Source organism: Rhipicephalus sanguineus, chromosome 8 (genome assembly GCF_013339695.2).
Source record: "Rhipicephalus sanguineus isolate Rsan-2018 chromosome 8, BIME_Rsan_1.4, whole genome shotgun sequence".
NCBI classification, from domain to species: domain Eukaryota; kingdom Metazoa; phylum Arthropoda; class Arachnida; order Ixodida; family Ixodidae; genus Rhipicephalus; species Rhipicephalus sanguineus.
In genome coordinates, this window is record NC_051183.1 from 23,510,363 (window position 1) to 23,533,549 (window position 23,187).

The window sequence follows — 23,187 nt, forward strand, 5'->3', positions numbered from 1 at the left end:
CCAAACATTAGGATCGCTGCGGTCACGGGGCAGAAAAACTGCGAAGTTTCATCCCCCTGGCAGGGTGGTGAGGGGCCCTTTAAGGAAGCACGGATCAGCGCCATGGGCACCGTATTAAGGAAAAACAAGAATAAGAAAAACATGAGATAGCAGTTTTGGAGGACTGCTCACTGGCACGGGTGCAAGCTGATCGTGTATTGCTCAGCGCCGCTATCTTACTTCTCCTATCTTTCCGGTTTAAAAGTTGTTTACATACAAGAGCCTGATTACTGCTGACGCCCACTACTTCCTTCTTTCGGAGCGATCTTGAATACGCGCTCTCATGGGCAGGCAAGAACAAGCCAGATCGTCTTGCACAGCTCACACCGGCCGCAATGCGGTTCCTGAAGATCTACAGGTGGAAGCAAGACGTGGTATTGCATGCTGCGGCCACAGCGTCCCTGGGTGCGTAGAGCTACCACAGGCACCAGGTTATGTACCAGCTACCTGATACATATTGCACCGCGCACCAGTAAAACGACAAAACTTTTTATTAGATGCGAAGTATCTTAAGGCGGAGCTCAATCCGGTGGTGGTGGTGGTGGTGGTGGTGGTGTGCGGCGTGACCACCCTTACTGCGCATGCGCATACCCTCTCCACATATCCTCTCCCCACCCCCTCTCCACTTCCCTTCTCCCCTCCCCCTTTCCACTCTTCCTCTGAAACGCGTGCTAGACATGCCGAAATTCTCTCCGGCGCAACGCCGCGATGAGCTCGAGTGCATGCGCGTCCCCTCCCCTTCTCTCTCCTCTCCTACGCTGCCCCCCGCTCGCCCTGTGAGAATTAACGGCCAGGCTAGATGGAAGATACGACGCGCGTAGCGTCCCTCTTCGCGTTCCACGACGCGAGGTCGTTAGCATGCCCAATGAACGCCAACGGAACGCGATCGTGCAAGTGCTCCGGCTTCGCATCGCCTCATGATCCCCTTTAGCGGGAGATGGTGTAATTTTTCCTTAAAGACCCTACTAGGGGGTGTTACATAAGGGGGTATGGTGATGAAACAGCGCTCAGAGGCGAGGACGGAAGGGCACACACACGAGCGCGTACTGACAACCGTCCTCGTCTCTTAGCGCTGTTTCATCACCATGCTTCCAAACCAAACTAGCCCGCCGACAAGCACTAACGTAACGGGGTGTTACTTTCGTTTCAAACATGCTCGATGACCAAAAAACAGCCAATGAAGGCTTCGTATTTTTGCCAGTTCATGCCCATTGTCGCGCTGTCGTAGTAGAACGCTTTTTTCGCTACGCGAAAACGGGCTGGAAGCGAGATTGTCAAGCCAAAACGCGCCGCAGCGCACTCGACAGCAGCGCAGCGCCGCCAACAGCCAAGCCGACTGCATACACAGCCACAGCGGATGGCATTCCCGTGTAACGTGAAAGCAGAGCGGTACCGGCGCGGTCACCATAGCAACAATCAGCGTGGCGATATCGGGGCTTCGGCTCGGAAACGCTTCCCTGTCTGCTTGCTGTTGCGCCATAGTGGAGCCTCGAAGCAATATGGCTGCCTCTTTAGCAAATGAGAAATGTTACGTGCGTCGAACTTCTTTCCTGGTGGTGTTCGCGTGAATCTTCGCTACTGACGATCTCCTGCCGAGCGTGACACCATTTTCCGGACGTCAGTACAGGTCAGTGCGGTTGTTTTCCTGCAGTTGGTATTCGACGAAGCATGTTTTGAAGGGACGTGTTCTAGCGTTTTATCAATGATATCTCAAGTGCAAGGCAAACGCCCAGTGCAGAAATATGGATGGATGGATGGATGGATGGATGGATGGATGGATGGATGGATGGATGGATGGATGGATGGATGGATGGATGAATGGATGAATGAATGGATGGATGTATGGATGGAAAAACTTTATTAAGGCTACCAAGATTTATTCAGAACAGCAGGCTTGCGATCGCAGCGTGGCACAGATCCTTCGTTTCGCTGTGGGTGGTCCCGAAAGTGCAGTGGTCAAGCGGCCATAGATGCCGTTCTTGCTCGGTGAACTTCGACTGCTGACCCGAAGGTCGCGGGATCGAATCCCGACCACATTTCATTGGAGGCGAAATGCTAGAGGCCCGTCAACGTGGATTTAGGCGCACGTTAAAGAACCACAGGTGGTCGAAATCTCCGGAGCCCTCCACTATGGCATCCCTTGTAATGATGTTGTAGTTTTGAAACGTAAAACCCCAAGAATTATCATTACCGATCGGTCAACTAGCTTTGAGTGGAGAGGGGAGATTTGCCGATTAGACACGCACTAGTCGTATCGCTCTGAACACAAGCGCTTTGAAAGAATGTGCACCGCACTCACGTGACGTGTTTTTGCTGGCAATACTGATAATTACTAGCCGTATTTACTCACCAACATGCGCTTCTTCCACTTGACTAAAAACGCTGATTTGTCACTAATCTAGAAGCGAGAGTGCGGGGCAGCCATGCTTGATCTTAAGGGTTATGGCGATTTGCTCACACCTATTCTTGTTGCATACCGCAGAGCTCGGTTTGCTTGCTTCGGTACACAATCAACTTCCGTGTTCAGAGAGTGTCATGAGCGTAAAAGTGTTCCGGGTTGCTTGAGTTGCGTCATTTATTGCAACAGAATCACGCATGGTGCTTTAAGTGCACGGTTAAAGCAAATAGCGTGCTACTCTCATCGAAACACCTTATTAACCTCGCTATAGATGGCTTGCACTAACGTAGCATAAACGGCCACGTTGGCGTACCAACATGGCGGCAGGCGAACTTTGTGACGTCACGTTCGTGTTATCAGCACCTCGCATGCTGGTGTCTTCGTTATCCATGCACAGAGATCCAATAGCCTTCCAGCGACGTCGTTATCACACTGAAGCAGGTTAATCGACGCGTGATTATAGTGCCTTGACGTCATCTAAGCCGCCATGTTGGAGCCATGTTGTGCGTCCATGACGTCGCGTGCAAGCTATGTATATTGGGTCGTTACAAAGTGTCTGGCTCCAGGTGTACAAAGCACATGACTCCATTTGAATTTAAACTTAATGAGGCCAACACTAGTATCGGCCCTTGTCTACCCCCCATCCCCAAAGGGCGCCCGCAGAACTTTTTGCAGGGGAGGGGGGAGTATCCACGGGGGGGGGGGGGGTCAGGGGGCAGGAGGGGAGACGTCTAGCACGAGCTGCCTTTCTTTCATTGCCGTGACATAACCGGCAAGATTAGTCAATAGTGTGTAGCGTGCTAAGTTGGCTGTCAATACTGAAGGCCATTTCACATGCATATACGGTAGCTGAATGTGCTAATGAAACTGTGTAGCTTATTGCCACTGCATAGAAAAATATCCGAAATTCCAGGAGAGGCAAGAGGGGGGGGGGGGGGGAGTTGGCTGCCCCCTCTACCCCGTCCGGACACCCATGCCTGCTCCTGTTGTTTCCCTCCTGCTGTAGAAGTCCAATCCCGCTTTTATCACCCCAACCTCGCTATCTCCAATATCTCCCCTGCCCTGCCCTCCTCCTTCACTTATTTCTTTTATCTATTTTGTTCTTTTGTCTGTTCCAGCTTGCTCTTGTCCACCTGCACCTCTTCTGTTTCGGGGAGTGTGCACAAGGCTTGCAGTCAGCTTCAAAAGTTTAGAGGCCACTATAGGTCCGAGAAAACTGAATTTCCCAGTAGTCAGTGCACTCTAAGAAAAAAGAGAGTCAAAAGAGGGTCATGGAACCGTGACTCTCTTCGGGTGTCCATCTGACCCCTTTTGGAAGGTACAGGCAGAGAAAAAGAGTTCGCACTTGGGAAGGAGTCACTGGACCCTCCTAAAGCGCGTTTCGATTGGCTTCGGTATACGGAAGATCCGCCGTATACGCCATACATATAGAACGCTCGCCCTTTGGCGCCGTTGTGGCGCCTTGCTCGGCGACGCAGACGGGGTTGGCACCGGGATGGCGCGCCGCTCTCCTCTCTCAGTCGTCTCCTGGTCTATTGGAATGCGTTGCGTTGGTTGCGCGTCTTCGGTGGTGTTGACGCCGGCTCCGTGCACGAAGTGACGCTTGGAGGGCGGAATATTCATGGAGCTGCGGACACCGACAACGGGCGCCAGTTAACGGTGAGTGTACTGCCTAATTATACAGCTGTAGCTGGGCGTCTGCAGCAGCTCTGCGGAATCTGCCAGCCATTTCCAACAGTAGCCTGTATCCGCGGGGCTGTTGCGGATGCCCAACTATAGCTATCAGTTAACGAGTTGCCACCGTTATGCGCGTTGCTGTACAAACTCCCATAAAGTGAGCGATGCAAACAATAATCGAGGGTCATTTCTTGCTGATCGCACGTCGTGTCTGCACTACTGAAGGTGCAAGATGTCGTTTTGAGATGCCCTTTAGTCTACTTCATAATAACATTTCCATCGACCTTGAGTGTTCACCGTGCTTCCACGCGTGGGAACGTGAAAAAAAGAAAGCCTGTGTACAGAACGCTCAGACGCACTATATGTAATGGTTTTTGTTGGCTGAAAGAGGGTAGTTTGAGGTGCAGATATAGTACGGTGGCTTCCAGAATGTACGCGGTAGTCATTCAAGTTGGACACGCCTCGCCGGTAAAGTGAAAAAGCTCTAGACTTTCAACGGCGCGCGTCGTTGCGGCCGCCGGCGTTCACTCTTTTCCCTCTTTTCTGTTTGCTGTTTTCGTGGTTTGCATACACTGCGATGACGTTGGGCGCTCTAACAGAATCGAGTGAGTGTACGTGATTGTGGGAGTTATGTGCGCTAATTCAAGCACATGACATGTCTGATCTCGACGTAGACGGCGTACGCACGCTCTGGGTGTCGTTCGGGCCCTAGTACTCGCATCTGTTTATCTGAGTATTTAAGGATGGGTTACGTTTGTAAAACATGCGGTCAATAACCGCTCACGACATGCCCCTGGCTGCCGGAGGATGTGCTTTGTTGTTTTGTTGTTAGCCTTTATTATGTCTGTGTGAACCACTTATTGTGTAGGTTTTGCAAACGTTTACTGCAATTTCATTTTCTCATCATAATATCACGTTCTGCTTTTCAGATACCGTTTTTCATGGTGCTCACGCTGAACAGGAGCGACAACCTAGCAAGCCACAAGTCTGATGCCTACAGCCGTCACCACTTTTTGATATATTCTTAATCATAAGGAATAAAGATTGAAACATGATGCCGATTTCTGCAGTATATTTTGTACTATATGGCACTATGCACATCATTCACACATTTTAGTTGGCTATACTCATAGAAGCATGTAAATGAGGAATACCCAAACTTCTTAATTGGAAATCAAAGCCATCTTTACGCGCTTTCTATATAACTTTGCTAGAAAATATGTGTTGTTTTGACGAGTTTTACTAAAATAATGCTAAAACTGAACTATTCTTTTTTTGCAGTCGCTGGGCAGAACGGCAAGTATTATTGGACTTGCTTAAAATGAATACTCCACTATTTTCAACAGTAGTCGCGCAAAAGTAGAGCAAGGGTCCAATGAGTAGCTTAAAATACTTGTGGAGTCGCTTGACGCTTCGGTGTGGGTCACTTGACCCCCGTAGGAGTGTTACCGGCAAGAGTCGTCTGACTCCCTACAAGTAGTAACGTGTTCTTTCGGATGAGAGTCTTTCCACTCTTCCTAGAGGGTCAGGGGACTCATCTAGAGCGAGCCGATCCTGACCCACCAAGAGAGTCACCGTGACTATTTAAAGAGAGTCGTATACGTGGCAAGTCAGAACTCTCCGAAAAGAGTCACGCATACTCTTTTTTTTTTCTTAGAGTGTGACTGTAATCAATCGAACTGCACAGCAAATGTTCTTCGTGCATTTTCGATCAGGCCGTAAGTGTAAATACAAGGCTGCCTGCCGAAGCAGCGGGAATATTCAGTTTTTAACGCGATAGCGTTGAAGAGCTCGTTTCGCATAAATTCTGGCGTCGGCGTCGTTGTCCGTGATCGAAAAATTGAGAAAGATGTAAATAAAATGCATAATAAAAAACGTCGGCTTGAGTGAGAATCGAACCCAGGCCTTGAACGTGGCAAGCAGGTGTTCTACCAAAGAGCGACGCTATTGCTTGAAACTGTCTAAAAAGAAAAAACCATTATATGAATGCCATGTAGTGGGAGGAGTCTCCTTAACGCAGATAATACTACGTAGCAGAAGCGTAGAATAGCGCAAGGTGTCAAAACACGTGAATTGCGCAACTAGTGGGTGCTTTCGATGCCCACCCCTTACAAAGCGCTCAGAAGAATTTAATCCTCGAAGACGCCGCCAAGACCCAAGGTCTGGCCGCCGCCTGAGGAAGGGGGGCTCCGGTAGGGCTAGTCTCCTGGCCCCCGCCTCCCTTGACCCCAGCAAGGACAAAAATAAAGTTCTCTCTCCCTCTCTCTCTGTCTCCGCAAAAGCATCAACAACGTGAGCATCTGCGTAGGGTCACGTGTTGGCATACGGACATGTAGTGGGCCTTTCACTGATTCGCAAAAGGAAGAATTATTGCGTATAGTGGGCACTGATCTCATGTCAGACGTTTTCTACATTACGAAAGACATTGCTAGAAACGCCATTACGCAGAATGGGATTAGAGTTGAGAACATCAAATATACTATCTCTAGGTGCACTTACCCTTGGGCACAGCAGCGGGAAAGTGTGCGAGGCCATGCAAGATTTCATAGAACAGTCAAAGAGATTTAAACAATAACCACAGTTGAAAAGTTCCATAGTTAACCAGAAGCAAAGTACAGCAAGATTCGTTTCTATATTTAGGTATTTCTTATTTGATGAAAATTAATTCCACCCATCTTTATTTTCCCCCCTATTGTTTTAATTATCATTCTCACAAAATTAACTTGTAAAAAATATTTTTGTTAAACAAAATAGAAAATTATTCTCATTACTAATTTTTAAATAATTTTTTCTAAGCTACCCGATTCTTGGCCAATCCCCCTGAGTGGGTGTGAGCCAGCAGTAGAGGATCTACATCTACATCTAGTGGGCACTTCGCAACTGTACTTGCAGTAGGCATTCTTGGATAGTTTGAAAAGGCCAATTTAACGCTTACAGATGTTCCTTTCCTTGCCGCATGGTTGAGGCATGAACCGAGAACAGATGCTAGGCTAGCAATTGAGAAAGCTAATCCCGCTGCGTGTTAAAGATCTATTGAACACCACCGCCGGACTAGAGGGAAGGCGCGTCGTGTCTCCTCTCTGGCCCGGCCGCGATTTTTCTCGGGGCGAGCGTAAGCGGGGAACGTGGTGTTACGCGTTGATATGCTGTGAACTTTTTTTTATTGCCTCACTTTCAAATATCAGAACTAGAGCAGAAACGAGGATATCGCAATGTACGGGTATCGCGCATTGCTGCCTAAGCGGATGCGCGCGCCTGTCAGTGGAGATCACAAGACAATGCGCACTATACCGTCGCTGACGCTCGGGCCACGCGCTCCGCTGTTCGCGTTTCAAGTGACGCCGATAATGCGTGCTTGCGAAAATTTGCTAAAAGCGTTTGCTCTGCGGCTTGCTCATCTTATCTCAAGCTGATATGAAGCCCATACAGGGATGAAAGAATCACAGCGGCCAGATTACTTTTTGTCCATGTTCGCCGCTGACGAATCACATTGTCTCAATAACGTCAGAGTGGCCCCCTTCTTTATGTATTAGCATCACGAGAAGCCACGTCCATGACGTCACGTGAAATGTAGATGCACTTTGCAGGTGACGCGGTGGGCGTACTTTTGTCTAAAGCAATCTGGCCTTTACAACACACACTGATATGTAGGAAGCGATTGTTAGTAATTGCCACTGTGTACTTGATCTTTTGTTTTGCAGGCTTAGTTATCACTTACTAAACGAACTTCGGGAAATGCCATTACGCGTTTGTTCAAAACAATTTGCTTAGGTGAATATAGGACTTAAGATTTTCTTTACTTCAGGCAATGTGTCTATGAGCGTCTTTCACCAATTTTCTCTGACAGGGTATGGTAATGTTCACGATAAGGCTGACGATAATTTCTGACCTAATTCAAAATTTCTCTAGTAGAGACGTTTCGATGTTGTTACCGCATTTGCTTGCATGTTATACACCACTAATTGCAGAATTAGGCCATGTCTTATTTTGTATTGTCCTGCGCTAACCCAATCATTGTAAATTTTGGCTAGTATTGGCCCGCGTACGTTAACTGTTTGCCAATATTGGCAATTATCGGCGAATGATGGCTATCCACTCTAATAAAATCAGCATTATCTTCGCTTAGTGTCAATCCAATAATTCACCTGTGTACCACTGGTCGTTCATGTTATCAGGCGTCCTGAATACCTCTTGCCATTTTAGAATACACACATAGTTTCAAGCGAATAATTCAGTTGTTGATGCTTTAGAATACACACTTAGCCTCAACCGAATAATTCAGATGCTTGTTTATACTGAGAGGTCCTGCATATTTCTTGGCATTTTTGAAGATAGCCTGAAAACTGTTGAACAATAAGGCCCCTCGATCAATCTGGCTCACTGAAGACACCAAACCGTAACCGAACGAACCACGTGTTCTCATTGCAGGATCGACTATATCCTTGTTGCCAGGATGAGAAAGGACGTTCAGTACAGAGACCTGCCCGGAGGCCCTTTAATGGTCAAATTCGCCGACGAGCTGCCGCTGTGCACGCTGTGTTCGAAATGTGGCATGCTCTCGAAGGATATGTTCGAGGATCCTTCGTCGCACGCGTTCTGCAGCGTATGCATCTTCGAGTGCAGCGACCGCAAGAAAATACACTGCAAATACGAGAACAAGGACGTTTCAGTCGACGAGGTAATGCAGATTTTCTTTACATGTTTGCACAAGCGATCTGTGTGAAAATACTTTCGGTACTTAACACCCTGAGAAGACTTTTGTGCACACGAATCATGAAACGCGATTGCTGGTGACTGATGCTGAGGGGAGGGGGGGAATCGCTATATTCTCATGATAATTAATGGATGAGAGTTATCTATAGTTAGGAATAACTACGAGCTCCGCCCCAACAACCAGGGTTGCCACTGACTTTCGAGTAAATGTCGCCAAACGACGAGCAAAAAGTCGCCAAAAGTCGCCATTTTTTTACAAATTTCGCCAAAAAAGTCGTCATTCTAGATATGTGCAGCATACCCAGTAATAAAAATTTCCACTCACGTATAGCCCCGTAGAATACAGTACCATCCAAGACCCTTAAATTATATTGACGTTTCTCGATGCCAGTCATATTGCCCGCTTCACCATGGGAGTGCATGGTGCTGCTTCTCCGACTAGCCGCAAGATGTGCGTGGTGGCGCAAGGGTGAATGAACGAAACGCTCATGATATCCTTCTATCCCTGTCCTCTCGTTTCAAAGCTAAAAGTGGGGTATAAATCTTGGGCGAAAACCGTGAAAGCATTATTTGTAGACAACTTTACGTACCCTTATATGAATTAAAAGGAATAAAAAGTTTATTGAAGGTAACACGACAGAATTCTTACATGAACCGATCATTAGTGAGTCTTACACCTTTTCAGTGTGAACTAATATGATACCGGACATCACTGACCCTTTCTTATAGTTCCTTATATCTACACGCATCAATCCGATGCGTTATTGCTGTATAACAATGTAAAATGTTATATAGCAATTGTTTTTATTGCACACGCTCACCGAGAACAGTGAAAAATGCCTCAATAAATAATTTTTATTGCAGAAATAGCCGCGTATCCCGCCTCTCTTCGCTATTCCAAAACAGTCTTTGCGAGCTGAACTGGGGGTACTACAACAGTGAATAAGTCGCCAAGCTATTCAGAGTAGTTGGAGCTTTGGCGGAACAAATGGTCGGAACACGCGGCCAACCCGTCGTCTTGCCCCTTCAGATGCGAAACTTCAGATAAGCTTAAAGCACATAAAGCCATAAACCTATAGTCAATCACTGCCCCCTCACGGTTTCAAGGCAGTCCGCTGACTTACATTTTGCTAGAATGTCGCTGGGGGACGTTCCAGTACCTCCTGCATCTAGATGGTATCCCGAACTAGGGATCCCACTCACTGATCTTATTTTCACAGAACATCAAATAAACGTTTTATTATCTCTCTAGATGAATTGAGGAGGTACACATGAGTTACAGGACGGACATACCGAATGACGCGTAATGTGCACATTCTACTCGTGGGTCTAAAACCAAGAAAAGTACTGAGAATGTTGCCGCTCATTCGTTAGGAAGACACTGAGCTTAGGATTCAAAACTCTGTGGAGACCTAAGCCGAAAATCGCCAAAAATTCGCCATGTCGCCATTCACAATTTTAGGTCGCCACGGGCCTCTCAAGTTCGCCAATTTGGCGAAAAGTAGCCACCATTGGCAACCCTGCCAACAACTCTCTCCATCTGTGCATCTGTGCAAGAGTGCTATCCCAGGTGGTTTCTGTTCTAACCATGAGTAGTTTTTCACTGCTAATGTAAATACTACGCAGGTTAATAAGTAAAAGTTCGGCATGCCTACCTAAAATATTACGTTTCCCAGAGCAAACAAAAACGGCAGGAAGTGGAAGATGGGAGCTTGCGATGAAAAAAATCGTAAACAGGGGGTGGATGCTCGAGCCGTCCTTTCGACAAGTGGACTTGTCTTCTTCAAGGCTGGAATTGAAATCAGTTCCAGCCTTGAAGAAGAGAAGTCCACTTGTCGAAACGTCGGCTCGAGCACCCAGATCCTGTTTAAGGGTTTTTTCCCCGAGCAGTGATTCAGAATATTTGCTTAAATTTGCAAGCAAGCTCCAGTTCATCGGCCGAAAACCAGCAAAACGAGCATGTGTGTGTATGGGAAAGTCACCCACCTGAATTACGCCAAATGTGCTTGACATCACAGAAACGAGCAATTGCGATTGGATGGGGAAATCAATGCAGATTTCTCTGGGTGGGACAGTTAACGCTATGAACGGGGCTTACATTTATTATTAGGTTCTAAGAGATTATAGCTAGTTAGCTTGCAAGTTAGTTCGATAGTTAGCAAGCTAGCTAGTTCTTTAGTCGGTTAGTTAGCAAGCTACGTGATTAGCTGCTAATATCAGCAGGCACATTTCTCCCGCGAAATATTCTGCCATTTGCTCGCCTAAACCTTTGGCTTGTTTTTCTCCGTTGCCTTTTGCAGATGATGCCCGCAATCGACATATTAAATATCGTCATGGATCAAGTGGTTTACTGTCCAAGCGCGAAAGACGGCGACTCCTGCTCTGAACATTGCGCTTTGAAAGACTTGGAGGTAATTAATTACTCATTCACCATAAAATTCTCAACGCTTCCCTCCTGAGACCTAGCATCTATCTCTCTTGCAGCCATAAGCAATTGCTGACTGTTATTCCATCAAATAATTTAGCGCTTGCAGTAACTAGCATATCAAGTATTTATCAGCAACGACACAAGAAAATTAGTTTAGCTTACAAGTATAGCTGCAGTGGTGAGTTAATTGTTCCAGTCATGTACTGCTAATTAGAAAATAGGTTGAATATAACCACTCTGCTAGGAGCTTGCGGCCGCAGCTTTTTCACCAGTATGGCTGCTCTAATAACAAAAAAGCGGCGTATTTCTTGATTTTTGTCGCTCCATTTTTACTGCAGTTTAAAATTCGCGAAAACGTTTCATAGAGTGAGGATTGTGGGGTGTTAAATTTCTATTCCTAGTGTCAGGCTTTTTGACCTCACATTCATAGAACTCTGAGATGTTTTGTTTCATTCTTTATACCCTCTGTCTTTGTAAATGCGACCAAAGACAAGAAATTGTTTTAATTTCAGGAACATATACTGAAATGTGAGAAAACGGAAGTCATCTGCCTGTCCTGCGGTGATGCAGTGAAAGGCGTTGATTGGCAAGGCCACGTTACTTCATGCCCACAACAAATTCTGCAGTGCCGTCACTGCGTTGTGGCAGTTCCTCGTTGGAGGCTGGAGGTAAGTACCCACCTACGCTGTATTTACTGCATCGATAATGGAAGTTTAAGGACACCCACTAGCATGTCAAATGTACAGCCATGACCAATATGAAATGGAACGTCGAGTTAGTGTTGAAAGCGGCCATGACATCCATGGTCACCCCACAGTTTGCGGTTTTCAGCGAAGAATGGAAGTAGAGGGTCTCTTAGCCGATACATTTATGAACAATAGAATGTAAACGAATATTTCAATGCAAAGTTATTCCTAGAACTCGCAGGCTATAAACCTGCCCACTGCCGGCGACCGTCATTTTTCCATGGTGTGTGTGACGGCATGTGCGGCACGGCGCGGAGCTGTCGTCTTCTATGTTTCAGCCGCTGCCAATCATTCAGTTTCAATGCCAACCTGGAGAAGGCGGAAACGGCTCCATCGCACGCGCAGCTCTCACCACGGAACAAAATCGTCCGCCGGAATGCAGAGGCTCGCACAGCAAGCAGCTTGTTACGTCACGGCTCGCGAGTGCGCCAGTGCTGTCCAACTCTCAGGCCGCTCCCGTGCTTATAAAAATAGTCCCTTGTAAGTTAAGTGCTCGAGCTAATCCACTGAAATTTCGTCGGCTTGTTTGTGAAAGCACAAGGATTAACCCACATGACACAGATTATGATTCAAAATTGGGAGTCATGGCCATTTTAAGCAGGGATTAGTGATGTGCGGATACGGATGTGACGTACTGATTTCCAGGAGATGCCATTACGACTGAATATTTAGTGCTGGGACCCCTTTGCGCTTGGCAAGTGCGTTTAGGCACTATGGCCACTTGGAAGTAATTCCAGTGTTCCCTTTTATATTGCTCACAACTGAACTTACTAAAATGGATTACTTGCGAAAGAGGATTCGCACTGTCAACCGAAATGCATCCGTGCAATGAATATTTTCTAATCAACGTTCAAACTAACTGCTATAGCGTGTATAGGGCAGTGCGCGAAATTAAAGCAGGCAGTCCATGAAGCACATCCACTGGGAACCAAGCTTTAAAAATTGGTACCAGCTTTAGGAAGAAAGCTGTCAGAACTTGCGGTGAAACATCCGGTGTTCATACGTTCGCTAATTTACCGAAACATGGTTGTATGCATTCAAGCTAAAAAGTGAGTGTAACACCAGTGCGTGTAGCTAAAAACATTGAGAATACATATCTTTAGGATGCTGCTATGTTTAGAGTAAATTATATGCATGAAAGTTTGCTAGTTACCGGCTATATTTCTCAGTTGCAATATGTGCATTTTAGGTAATGAGGATATAACCTAATTAGCGAACCTTGTTCATTTTTGTAATACAGTCGAAACCCGCGATAACGAAATCCCGAGGGAACGAAATTCTCACCGCAACGAAATATTTTCGGAGCACCGGCGAACGCCCATAGGAGTCAATGCATTTCGTAACTCGCGACTACGAAAGATATTCATACCGCAGCCCCTCATTAACGAAATTTTTGAAACACGAGTGCGCGAATAATCTACTCTCGCAAAGTTAACTACATTCGAAAACTGCTGAAATACATTCATGCTACAGTTAAATTGTGCTAAACTATCGCTACAGCGCACTTGAGAAGCAGCCGCCACCATTGTTTACAAAAAAAAAACATAAGGCTGGCGACAATGGTGATGATGATGGCTTGCCGAAGCACCTGCTCGTTATCGCGGACTACGTAGCCAAATCCACATTCCTCATGCAGTTACGTTCGTTGGCTTGGCTCTGTGCTTGGCTTTGTCGGCTTTGCGTGTACATAGTCGCGTGTGTGGAGCCATTTGTGAAGCGTTTGCTTGGTCGCTTGGTGCAACGTGAACTGTGTGTTGCGATTGCTTCGTCCGATTTCACTGCCTGCGAAGATGCCGCCTCCAACGAAAAAGCGGAAGTTCATCACGCTGGAAGATAAGGCTGCAATCATCGGTGAGGTGGAAAAGGACAGGGAAAAAATGGACATCGTCGAAGAATTCGGCGTTGCGCGCAGCTCGCTGTCCACGATTCTGCGCTGATCTGCGCTGATCCAGCGGAGCCGGAAGAAGGTTCGCCTGTCGGCGCGCTTGATGACGGTTGGTGACAGCGCAGTGCCGCCGTTACTGACCAGTGAATGGGGCGAACATTGTACCGTGGCGAATGAGATTCCCGATCGAGAGACATGAAATTGCTTCATGGTAAGGCCTGCCAAAGCAAACTTGCTGACTTTTGGAAATAAAATGTGTTTTTTTTTTGTGAATACCATATGATTCCTGCCACATTCTCGCGCCAACGAAATTCCTGCAAGAGAGCCATTTTGTGCTTTCCCCACCGATTTCGTTATTGCGGGTTTCAACTTTAGTCATCTTCAGGGGCGTAGCCAGAAGTTTTTCGGGGGTGGTTCAAATGTATGTTCGTGCGTGCGTTTGTATGTGTGTATATATACGCAAGCGAAATTGAAAATTTTCGGGGGGGGGGGGTTCAATTCCCCCAACCCCACCTCCTTGGCTGCGCCCCTGGTCATCTTGATTGTACTAAAAAATAGCGGGCGTTTGTAATAGTATCATCTGTCTCAAGAAGTACGCTCTTAATAAGGTCCTGGTTCGATGCTGGCTATATCCAGGAAACCAGACGAAAAATGTCCGGTTTCCTGACTATATGCGGCACTTTAAGCGAGACCTGATCGAGAGTGTAGAATTATGCCATATGTCGTAGGTATGGTATGGTATGGTATGGTATGGTATGGAAAAACTTTATTTAGGTCCGTCGGGGCGTGAACTAGCACGTAGCGGGCCGCACCCACGTCGGGACCGATAGGTGACACTTAAAAATTATGTTACTGATACAAAATAGAACAGAGAAGCCCCTTGTGTATTGCACCATGTGTCTACAATATGTTAATTACGTTAAGTGCCAAACAACATTTTTTTCATAAATTAATATGTCCAATATATTTACAATCCCAGTAATCTTGCTGCAAATTCCATAAATGAAAGAGTGAAGGCCTAGGTTTAACCGTGTGCGATGAACGTTTACATGTCGTGTTTATTCACGTGTTGGCTAATTTATTTTCAGCAACACGAACGTGTCTGCAGCTCCAATCCAAACGCTGTCCGAGAAGTGGAGTCATGCCCGGCAACGACTGTGGATTCTAATGCACGCTCCTACAGCGACTCGGACCCAAATCACGAAGGGCTTTCGGTTTCCGGGAGCAGGAACAATCATCGTAAAATGCCTGGAGCCATGGTTAAAGTGCGTGCCAACACAGAGGTCGTCTACACGAATACGGTACGCTTGTCTTGCTCTCTAAACGTAGAAGTATGTGCTAGCTGGCATATACAAGGCACTTCAGCTAACTTGCGTTAAGTATTAAGAGGAAAAAATCACAGCATATCCACGGAGTGAATGATGATGAGTGGGCGAAGCTGCGGAGGTTCATCGGTAAACCGTGAATCTTCCGTGAATTCTGCCCAGTACATCATCACCGACGTGAGATCGGGCGCGTTTATACTAAAGGTTCGATGAGTTATGACGACTTGCAGCTCACTTTAATTTTACATGTACGCTGTGAATTTTCATTGTTTAGACAACCATTGCTTTAGAAAACATCTGGCGTCCTTCGTTAAGCAGCCGGCGTCTTTTCGTTTTGCTTTAGAAACATCTGGCGTTCTTTCGTTTTGCTTTTAGAAAACATCTGGCGTCTTTCGTTGGTTTATTTTATCAATCAACGGCGTTTTGAACAAAATTTTTATTGTTTATTCACGCACAGGAGAAATCTCACCAGGCACTACCTTGGAGGTAAACAATCGTTGCTAATGGGAATGAGAGACAGAAGAATTCGGCTTTTAGTTAACGCGCACGCTGCGAATTTTTTATTGTTCAACAACGCACAGGAAAAATCTCCCACCGGCACCACCTCGGAGGTCAAGATCTGGTACTAGCGTTACGACTGGTTACGCACTACTACGACTACGAGGGACGAACGAGTGCCGCCTTAAAGGGCCCCTCACCAGGTGACATAATGAATTTTAGTTAGACATTGGAAGTTGTTGCGAGCCCAATAAGGAGCATTATGCTACAAGAATTTTTCTAATCGGTCCGATGGAAGCCGAGAAAAACAATAATTTGTAGCGGCGCGAAACCATGATGCGAGGAGGCGAGATGCAAACCCTTGCCGCTCGCCCCGTGTAGCCTTCACAAGCCAAATCCCTTCCCTGCCCTCTTCGGCACGCGAGCGGGAGGATCACATAACGCATACGCATGAACACGTCATGCGCACACAATGTCACGAACGCATGACGTGCCCGAACCAGCCCGAGCCCCCGAGACGCGAGCGGTGTTGTGGCGGCGTTCTTTGCGCTTCGTCTCTGCAAGTTATGCCGAATGCGCCCTCGCCGATCACTTGGCTTTCAACCTAATACTGAACCCGAAAGCTGCGACATTTGTACGGACGCGAGACTAGCCGTGTGCCGCATGAACATCTAGTTAGACGCGGGAGGATAAGTGAGCCTAATAAGCGCTGGAACGCGGTGGAAAATTAGTTTCGTTGTAAGGGGTGGCGTCTGCACCATAGAGTTTATTGTAGGAAACTCTATGGTCTGCACGATGCGCAAAGCGCGAGAACACGAACGCGTGCAAAACGGAGGTAGATTAGTCTCGAATCTCGCTGCGATTCGCAGTAAAAATTAAAAAAGACAAGGCACACATTCCGTTTGTGTGTTTTATTATTGTTCACAAGTTTTATTCATCCATTCAAGCAACAAATTACACAAACTACACGTCGTGTCAAATATTTATCGCAGTGTCACGTGCTACTGTTGGCGACGTCAGAGCACAGTCGTCTACGTAGAGGACCGACGTCACAGCACTACCATCTACGCAGGGCCATTCTCTCATGTACGTCATCCCCTAATTCTCTGGGCGCGGCCGCGAGAAGAAGGGCAAGCAGCGTTCAGCTTGAAATTTGACCCATCTCTGCGGCGCGTAGCGTTGCAAATTTTGGCAGACGTGATCGTGAACGCGCAGTGTATGCATTGCGCTAGTCAGCTCAAAATTGTCAAACCTGGTGAGGGGCCCTTTAAGGAGCTTCGCCCCTAAAAAAGATGGTTGATCCCTCCGCCATAGGAATAGGAGTAACACGAAAGTAAAGCATGCCCTTACAGAAGTAACTGAATGTTTACTGTGCAGTGATATAAAAGAGTTTGCACAATGTATATTGATGCCTTGCAGCGATAGCACCGTTTAACGTGGATTCACCCACTTTGACGATTGGTGATACATCTCCATCCCGACGACTAACGTCCATGTTAAATGATTACACGAAACCTTGTGGTAGCTGTAGTAGTTAACGGTGAAAGCGTAATAAGAGAACGAGGTGTGATAGCCAGAAGAGCGTCGCATATTGGACGCAGTACTTGGTCGCCATACCACGGCATGTTAAAATGTGATTGAACACCACGGACGGACTAGAGGGAAACGCAAAGCGCGTCGTGCTGCCCCGGCCATGATTTTTCTCGGGGCGAGCGCTTTAGTGGGGAACGCGGTGTAACAGCCAGGTGAGGTAGGCGCGCGTCTCAGAGCTATTTTTGGTTTGGATTAGCGTGATGCTATGAGCGAGGCCGACGCTTTTATGACGCTTGGGCTAAGATCGCCACCTCGCGGTGTGTTAAGGCATTGACAAAATTGAACTTCTATCGAATTCACGCCCAATGGGACGGACGTGTAACGCGTTGCAAGTGTTAATTCCGGACTCCACAGTAATGACGAAATACTCTACCGCTCCCAGAGGGCAACACCACCCTGCCGACCGGGAGAGTAGTAGATATAAAAGGCGCGTTTGTAAAGCCTTCAGAGTCTGTGTCCGTGGCGCAGTGGATAGCGTGCCCGGCATCTGCTGTTACGGACCGAGAGGTCGTGGGTTCGATGCCCGTTGATGGAACCTTTTTTCTTTGCCATCTGACCGTGTAAATGTTTTCGACGTCATTTCCGTGACGGAAATACGTCATTGAAGTCTTGGTGGAACCATGCAAAAAACACTTTCGTGTTAAAAAAAATTTTGGAACCCTACCCTATCCGAAAAATGGAAGCAAGCGAAGCAGGGCATGCGTGCCATGTCTACTTACTTCCTTTGTTTCTTTAGTTCGTTCTTTCTTTTCTTGTTTCTTTCTTTCTTTGTTTGTATCTATCTATCTATCTATCTATCTATCTATCTATCTATCTATCTATCTATCTATCTATCTATCTATCTATCTATCTATCTATCTATCTATCTATCTATCTATCTATCTATCTGTCTGTCTGTCTGTCTGTCTGTCTGTCTGTCTATCTATCTATCTATCTATCTATCTATCTATCTATCTATCTATCTATCTATCTATCTATCTATCTATCTATCTGTCTGTCTGTCTGTCTGTCTGTCTGTCTGTCTGTCTGTCTGTCTGTCTGTCTGTCTGTCTGTCTGTCTGTCTGTCTGTCTGTCTTTGTTTCTCCCCTTTCTTTCTTTCTTTCGCATTTCGAAATGCTCCCCCCTAAATTTTTCTTTCTCCATGCCGGGAATTCAACCTTCACCCCACATGCTTAGCAGCGCAACACTTGGTTGCTACAGGCAACAACGATGGCCATGCCAGACAGAGTGAAATGCAACAATGAAAGGACAATGAAGTGTGGCAACGTGGAATGACAAATGGCCTCGATAAAAAATCGGATGGCCTTATTAGAAACGGCTGGTCGCCGACAAACCCACGATCGAGAGATCATCAATGAATGGAGAAAGGCGCATACAAAAAAGGCGCATGTGACGGACACACATTAGAGGACCTAATTGTGCGCACCCGCACTTCTGTACGGTCGCCGGCGCCGGGTTTTTCGCGAATTATTCCGCCGCGACCACCGAAATCTGTAACTCGTAGAAGCTTCGCTTAAAAAAAAAAAAAAAAGAGACATGCCCTACGCGTGTCTAATTCATTCAGTATTGTTCTGAGCCGCAAGCAGCACCTCATGGCATATTTTCCAATCCCAAGCTGAATAATTAGCAAATATTCCTTAATTATCTTTCAATATAATAAATCTAGCAAAAAACAAAGGCTTCAATACAAAAGTTGTAGGGCTTGTTGAGAATTGTCGGATTATTTCATCACTAATAAGATAACTGCTAACTCGCCTTCCTGGGTAATTAACAATGATCGATTAACTAGTATTTCAGATAACAACTCTAGCAAAAAATCTTAAGTGAAAAAGTTCTGGCACTTGTTCAGAATGGTCGGATTATTTCATCGATGCTAAGATAACTGTCCTGTTTCAATTTTTTCCGGCATTTCTTTCAAGTGCATGAAATAAAAAAATATATACTTCGCATGGTAGGGCTTGATAGATGATTCGTACAGTAAGAATCACTCCGTCTCTTCCACCGCCAGCCTGCGCTCGAGCTGGAAGACTACACCGCTCAGTTCGAACATGACAGCACAACTCTAGGCTCTCAAGCGAGCCGAGAAAGCTGCTTCGAGACAAGGTCTCGGAACCGCATCCGCGGCGGGTGCCCAGATCCATTAAAAATGCGCCGGACTCGAATCTTATTGATTCGGCAAAAAAGTTTACCTTCTTCTTCGCACAAGTTAGCTGAAACTCCCTGTATGCACAATTTACGGATGGGTTTTGGTGCAGACATATTGGGCTGTTAACCTTGCCCTTTCGTATACCTTTAACTAAACGATCAGTGCAACGGTGGACGCATCCTCATGAATGATGAAAACGGTTGGGTTTGTGCATACCATGCTTCCTGATCTTATCGATACCAAAATAAGAAATCATTCGTTTAACAGCCCAAAATGGCGGCGCCAATATGTCACGTAAAATCGTGTAGAAGGCACCATGCGCCTCCGACGTGCGACAGCAGTGCCAGAATGCATAGCCTAGCGAGAGGAAGAAGCAAAATTGAAGGGGACGTGACCACCGTGCCCCGTTACAGTTGAACTTAACACGAAGCGAGTGTCCATAGCCTGAAGGTGTCTAGTTGCGCATGCGTTGCATATATGATGAACGCACAGATGCCGTTTCGAACTTTGCGTGGAATGAATAACTCGGTGATACCCAGAAGAAACGTTTAGTCAAATATTCCTGAAACGTACAGAGGATGTCTTAACCATAAAGAAATAATTACTAAAAAGCGTCCCAATGCGCGCGTGTATTTATATACATTATTGATTTGTTTTCGTTTTTTTTTTGCCCTTACAGCCATGTGCGGTCAGTAACGTCGATGATGTTGCCATCCAGAGCTGTCCATTATGCAAACGCAATGTGAAAAGAATAAATATGCCAAAGCACTTTAATATTTGTCAACAACGGATGCCTCGCCCGGATTCTCCCGGAGCCAGTCGAACACCAGGAATGGTAGTCGTAAGTGGCTTCGTGAGTGCAGAGTTCTCAACAGATGATGATGGTGATGACATTGTTGTTGATGATGAAGAGGAGGACGAGGAGGAGGATTGCTGTTTTCGTCATGCAGATGCAGCAGTGCAGACTGTGTCGATAGACGCTGCGCTCGAGCGCCACCTATCAAATGATGTACAATCTGATGTTCATCAAAACCCGTAGCAGCACAGTTCGCGTCACTTAACTTGCATAAACCCGCATATTGCACTATGCATAGCCTGACCCGGTATCACAAAGGAACTTGAGAAGCTCAATCACCTCTCTTTAAATATCTGTTGTTCTCGCGGGAACAAAATGGCACTTGCATTTCATTGTTGGGGCACCGCTGGTGTACGGAGCAGAAACCTGGAGACTTACAAAGAGGGTTCAACTTAAATTGAGGACGACGCAGCGAGCGATGGAAAGGAAAATGATAGGTGTAACCTTAAGAGACAGGAAGAGAGCAGAGTGGGTCAGGGAACAAACGGGGGTTAAGGATATCATAGTTGAAATTAAGAAGAAGAAATGGATGTGGGCCGGCCACGTAGCACGTCGGCAGGATAACCGGTGGTCATTAAGGGTAACTGACTGGATTCCAAGAGAGGGCAAACGCGTGAGGGGAAGACAGAAAATTAGGTGGGTAGATGAGATTAAGAAGTTTGCAGGTATAACGTGGCAACAGAAAGCACAGGACCGGATTGATTGGCGGAACATGGGAGAGGCCTTTGCCCTGCAGTGGGCGTAGACAGGCTGATGATGATGATGATGAGTCGTGAGTACATCGGCACTCAGTGAGTCGAAGTACGCTACACTGATTTCGTTATGCTGACTATGCTGACTGGACACAAGTGCGGAATAAGCTCACTCGCTCGCTCGCTCGCTCACTCACTCACTCACTCACTCACTCACTCACTCACTCACTCACTCACTCACTCACTCACTCACTCACTCACTCACTCACTCACTCACTCACTCACTCACTCACTCACTCACTCACTCACTCACTCACTCACTCACTCACGCACGCACGCACGCACATACGCACACACGCGCACACGCACGCAGGGGCGCAGAAAGCCTAGCAAGGAAAGAAAGCCTCGTGTTATTCTATCGTTCCAACTCCCGATCCTTGGTGGCATATTTATGCTGTCTGGCTGTTGACTTGAAATTGCCTTCAGGACTCTGTCCGTCTATATGAGACTTAAAAGACAGCACAGTACAGAATGCAGCTTCAGTATTATCGTCGCGGGCTTTTCTTTGATCTTGTTTTGACTGTTCAAATTAAACTTTCCAATGTGTTTGCATTTCGTTGCATCGTTCGTAATTGCCGATATCACATTGCATTTTTTATTCTGTCAATTGTTTCTTTGTTTTTCTTCATTGATTTTATGTTTCTCCTTCTCATAATTAACTGATCGGCTTCTAAGCTGGTGCAGATCTTCTTAGTGGTGAAGCGCTATAACGTTTCCGATGCAACAACTATTTTAACAATCGCAATTATACTGGAGTGGTGCTTTAGAGTGCACTGAAATTGTTACTTTTGTTGTTCAGGCGCGTCTGACGAAAGAAACTGTCCCGACCAAAGAGCTAGCACAGCAATATCCTGAGAACCCACACCAAGACTACAATCGCCCTGAATTACACAACGTGCCAATGCCACCAGGACAACGACCTGATGAACATGTGAGCGCTTCGTTAATTCTCCCTTTACTTTTGGGCAAAGCTTCGTTTGGTGTTGCAGAAGTCTTTTGACAGACTTGGGGGTCAGTGGTGCAAGACTGCCGTTAAAGGGACACTAAAGGCAAATAATTTATGTCTTAGTGAAAGTCCAATGTATGACAACTTCTAAAACGGCAATATTATCAACAGCAGTGCCCTACTTACCGAGAAATTAAGCTAAATGTATCGCATGATGAGCGCCACGAGTGGGACATTTTCGAAGTGATCCCGATGACGTATGGAAGTCGGCCTACAATAAATCACTAGTAATCAAACTAGCAGCAGTAAAAAAAGAACCTTCCGAGCATCAAAAGACGTAATAAAATGCTGTTTGTTCGTTTCCGCTTGATTCATGAAAAAAAAAAAAAAAACATCCGTGGCGTTGCCATGGGGAACGGCGCGCGTGGTTCAAAGGTTCCGTTTTCGCCGAACTGCGCCTCGCCCGTCTCAGTGGTAGTTTCGGGATCGCGTACTGCCCGCGTGTGTTTTGCGCGCTCGTGAAAGTCGCTCTGACAGAAAGTTCGACAAAATGCCGCATGAGCTTCGTCGCCCGACACCGCACTGCTGGTTTCCTCGCTGCTTTCGGGCTCGGGCTCGGGAGAGTCACTGCCGAGGCTGCTATCGTAGTACGCAACGACGCCGGCACTACGAGCCCTCAGCAGCACACCGCGTTCATCGGGGCTCAAGTCGCTGAATTGGAGCCCAGCGTCGCGAGCCAATGTCTCGTTGTCAAGTTCTCCGTCCACATCCATTGCGGCGATAGCGGCAAGCTTCGATGGCTTCGATTGCCGTTGTTGCTAATGTGGGTCCCGCTACTTCCGCTCTGCTGCTACTAGTGTCGGCGGCCGCGCAGTAAAAGCGGGCAACGTTGGGCACGGCAGCAGTGACGTATGAGAGTCGTATTTTCAGGCGGGAGATTCGAAGCGCGCTAACGCTATGCGGACCACTAAAAACGTGACTTTATTTCAAAATAAGCACTTCTTTGGCACAAAAGCAGCACTACGAGGTTTCTGGACCGTTATTTCAACAATCAACGTCGACTTAATATTTGCCTTTAGTGTCCCTTTAAATCTGGCGGCTAAATTTGTCCCTGCAATTCCAGCTTTCCTGTAAGGTTCCTGTGTAATCCGCTGTGCATTTCGCAATTGCCGTTTTAATCGGCA

At 46.7% G+C, this 23,187-nt stretch overlaps 1 protein-coding gene across 1 annotated transcript; it reads left to right on the forward strand.

Moving 5' to 3' along the window:
* The first annotated feature begins 1,471 nt into the window (after window positions 1–1,471).
* Window positions 1,472–23,150, forward strand: LOC125756215 (uncharacterized). The gene is made up of 8 exons (XM_049418166.1): window positions 1,472–1,666; window positions 8,543–8,792; window positions 11,128–11,238; window positions 11,768–11,923; window positions 14,975–15,187; window positions 20,129–20,290; window positions 21,857–21,988; window positions 23,127–23,150. The coding sequence occupies exons 2-8, from the start codon at window positions 8,568–8,570 to the stop codon at window positions 23,148–23,150; spliced, it is 1,023 nt and encodes a 340-aa protein (XP_049274123.1). The 5' UTR covers window positions 1,472–1,666; window positions 8,543–8,567.
* Window positions 23,151–23,187: the final 37 nt, after the last annotated feature.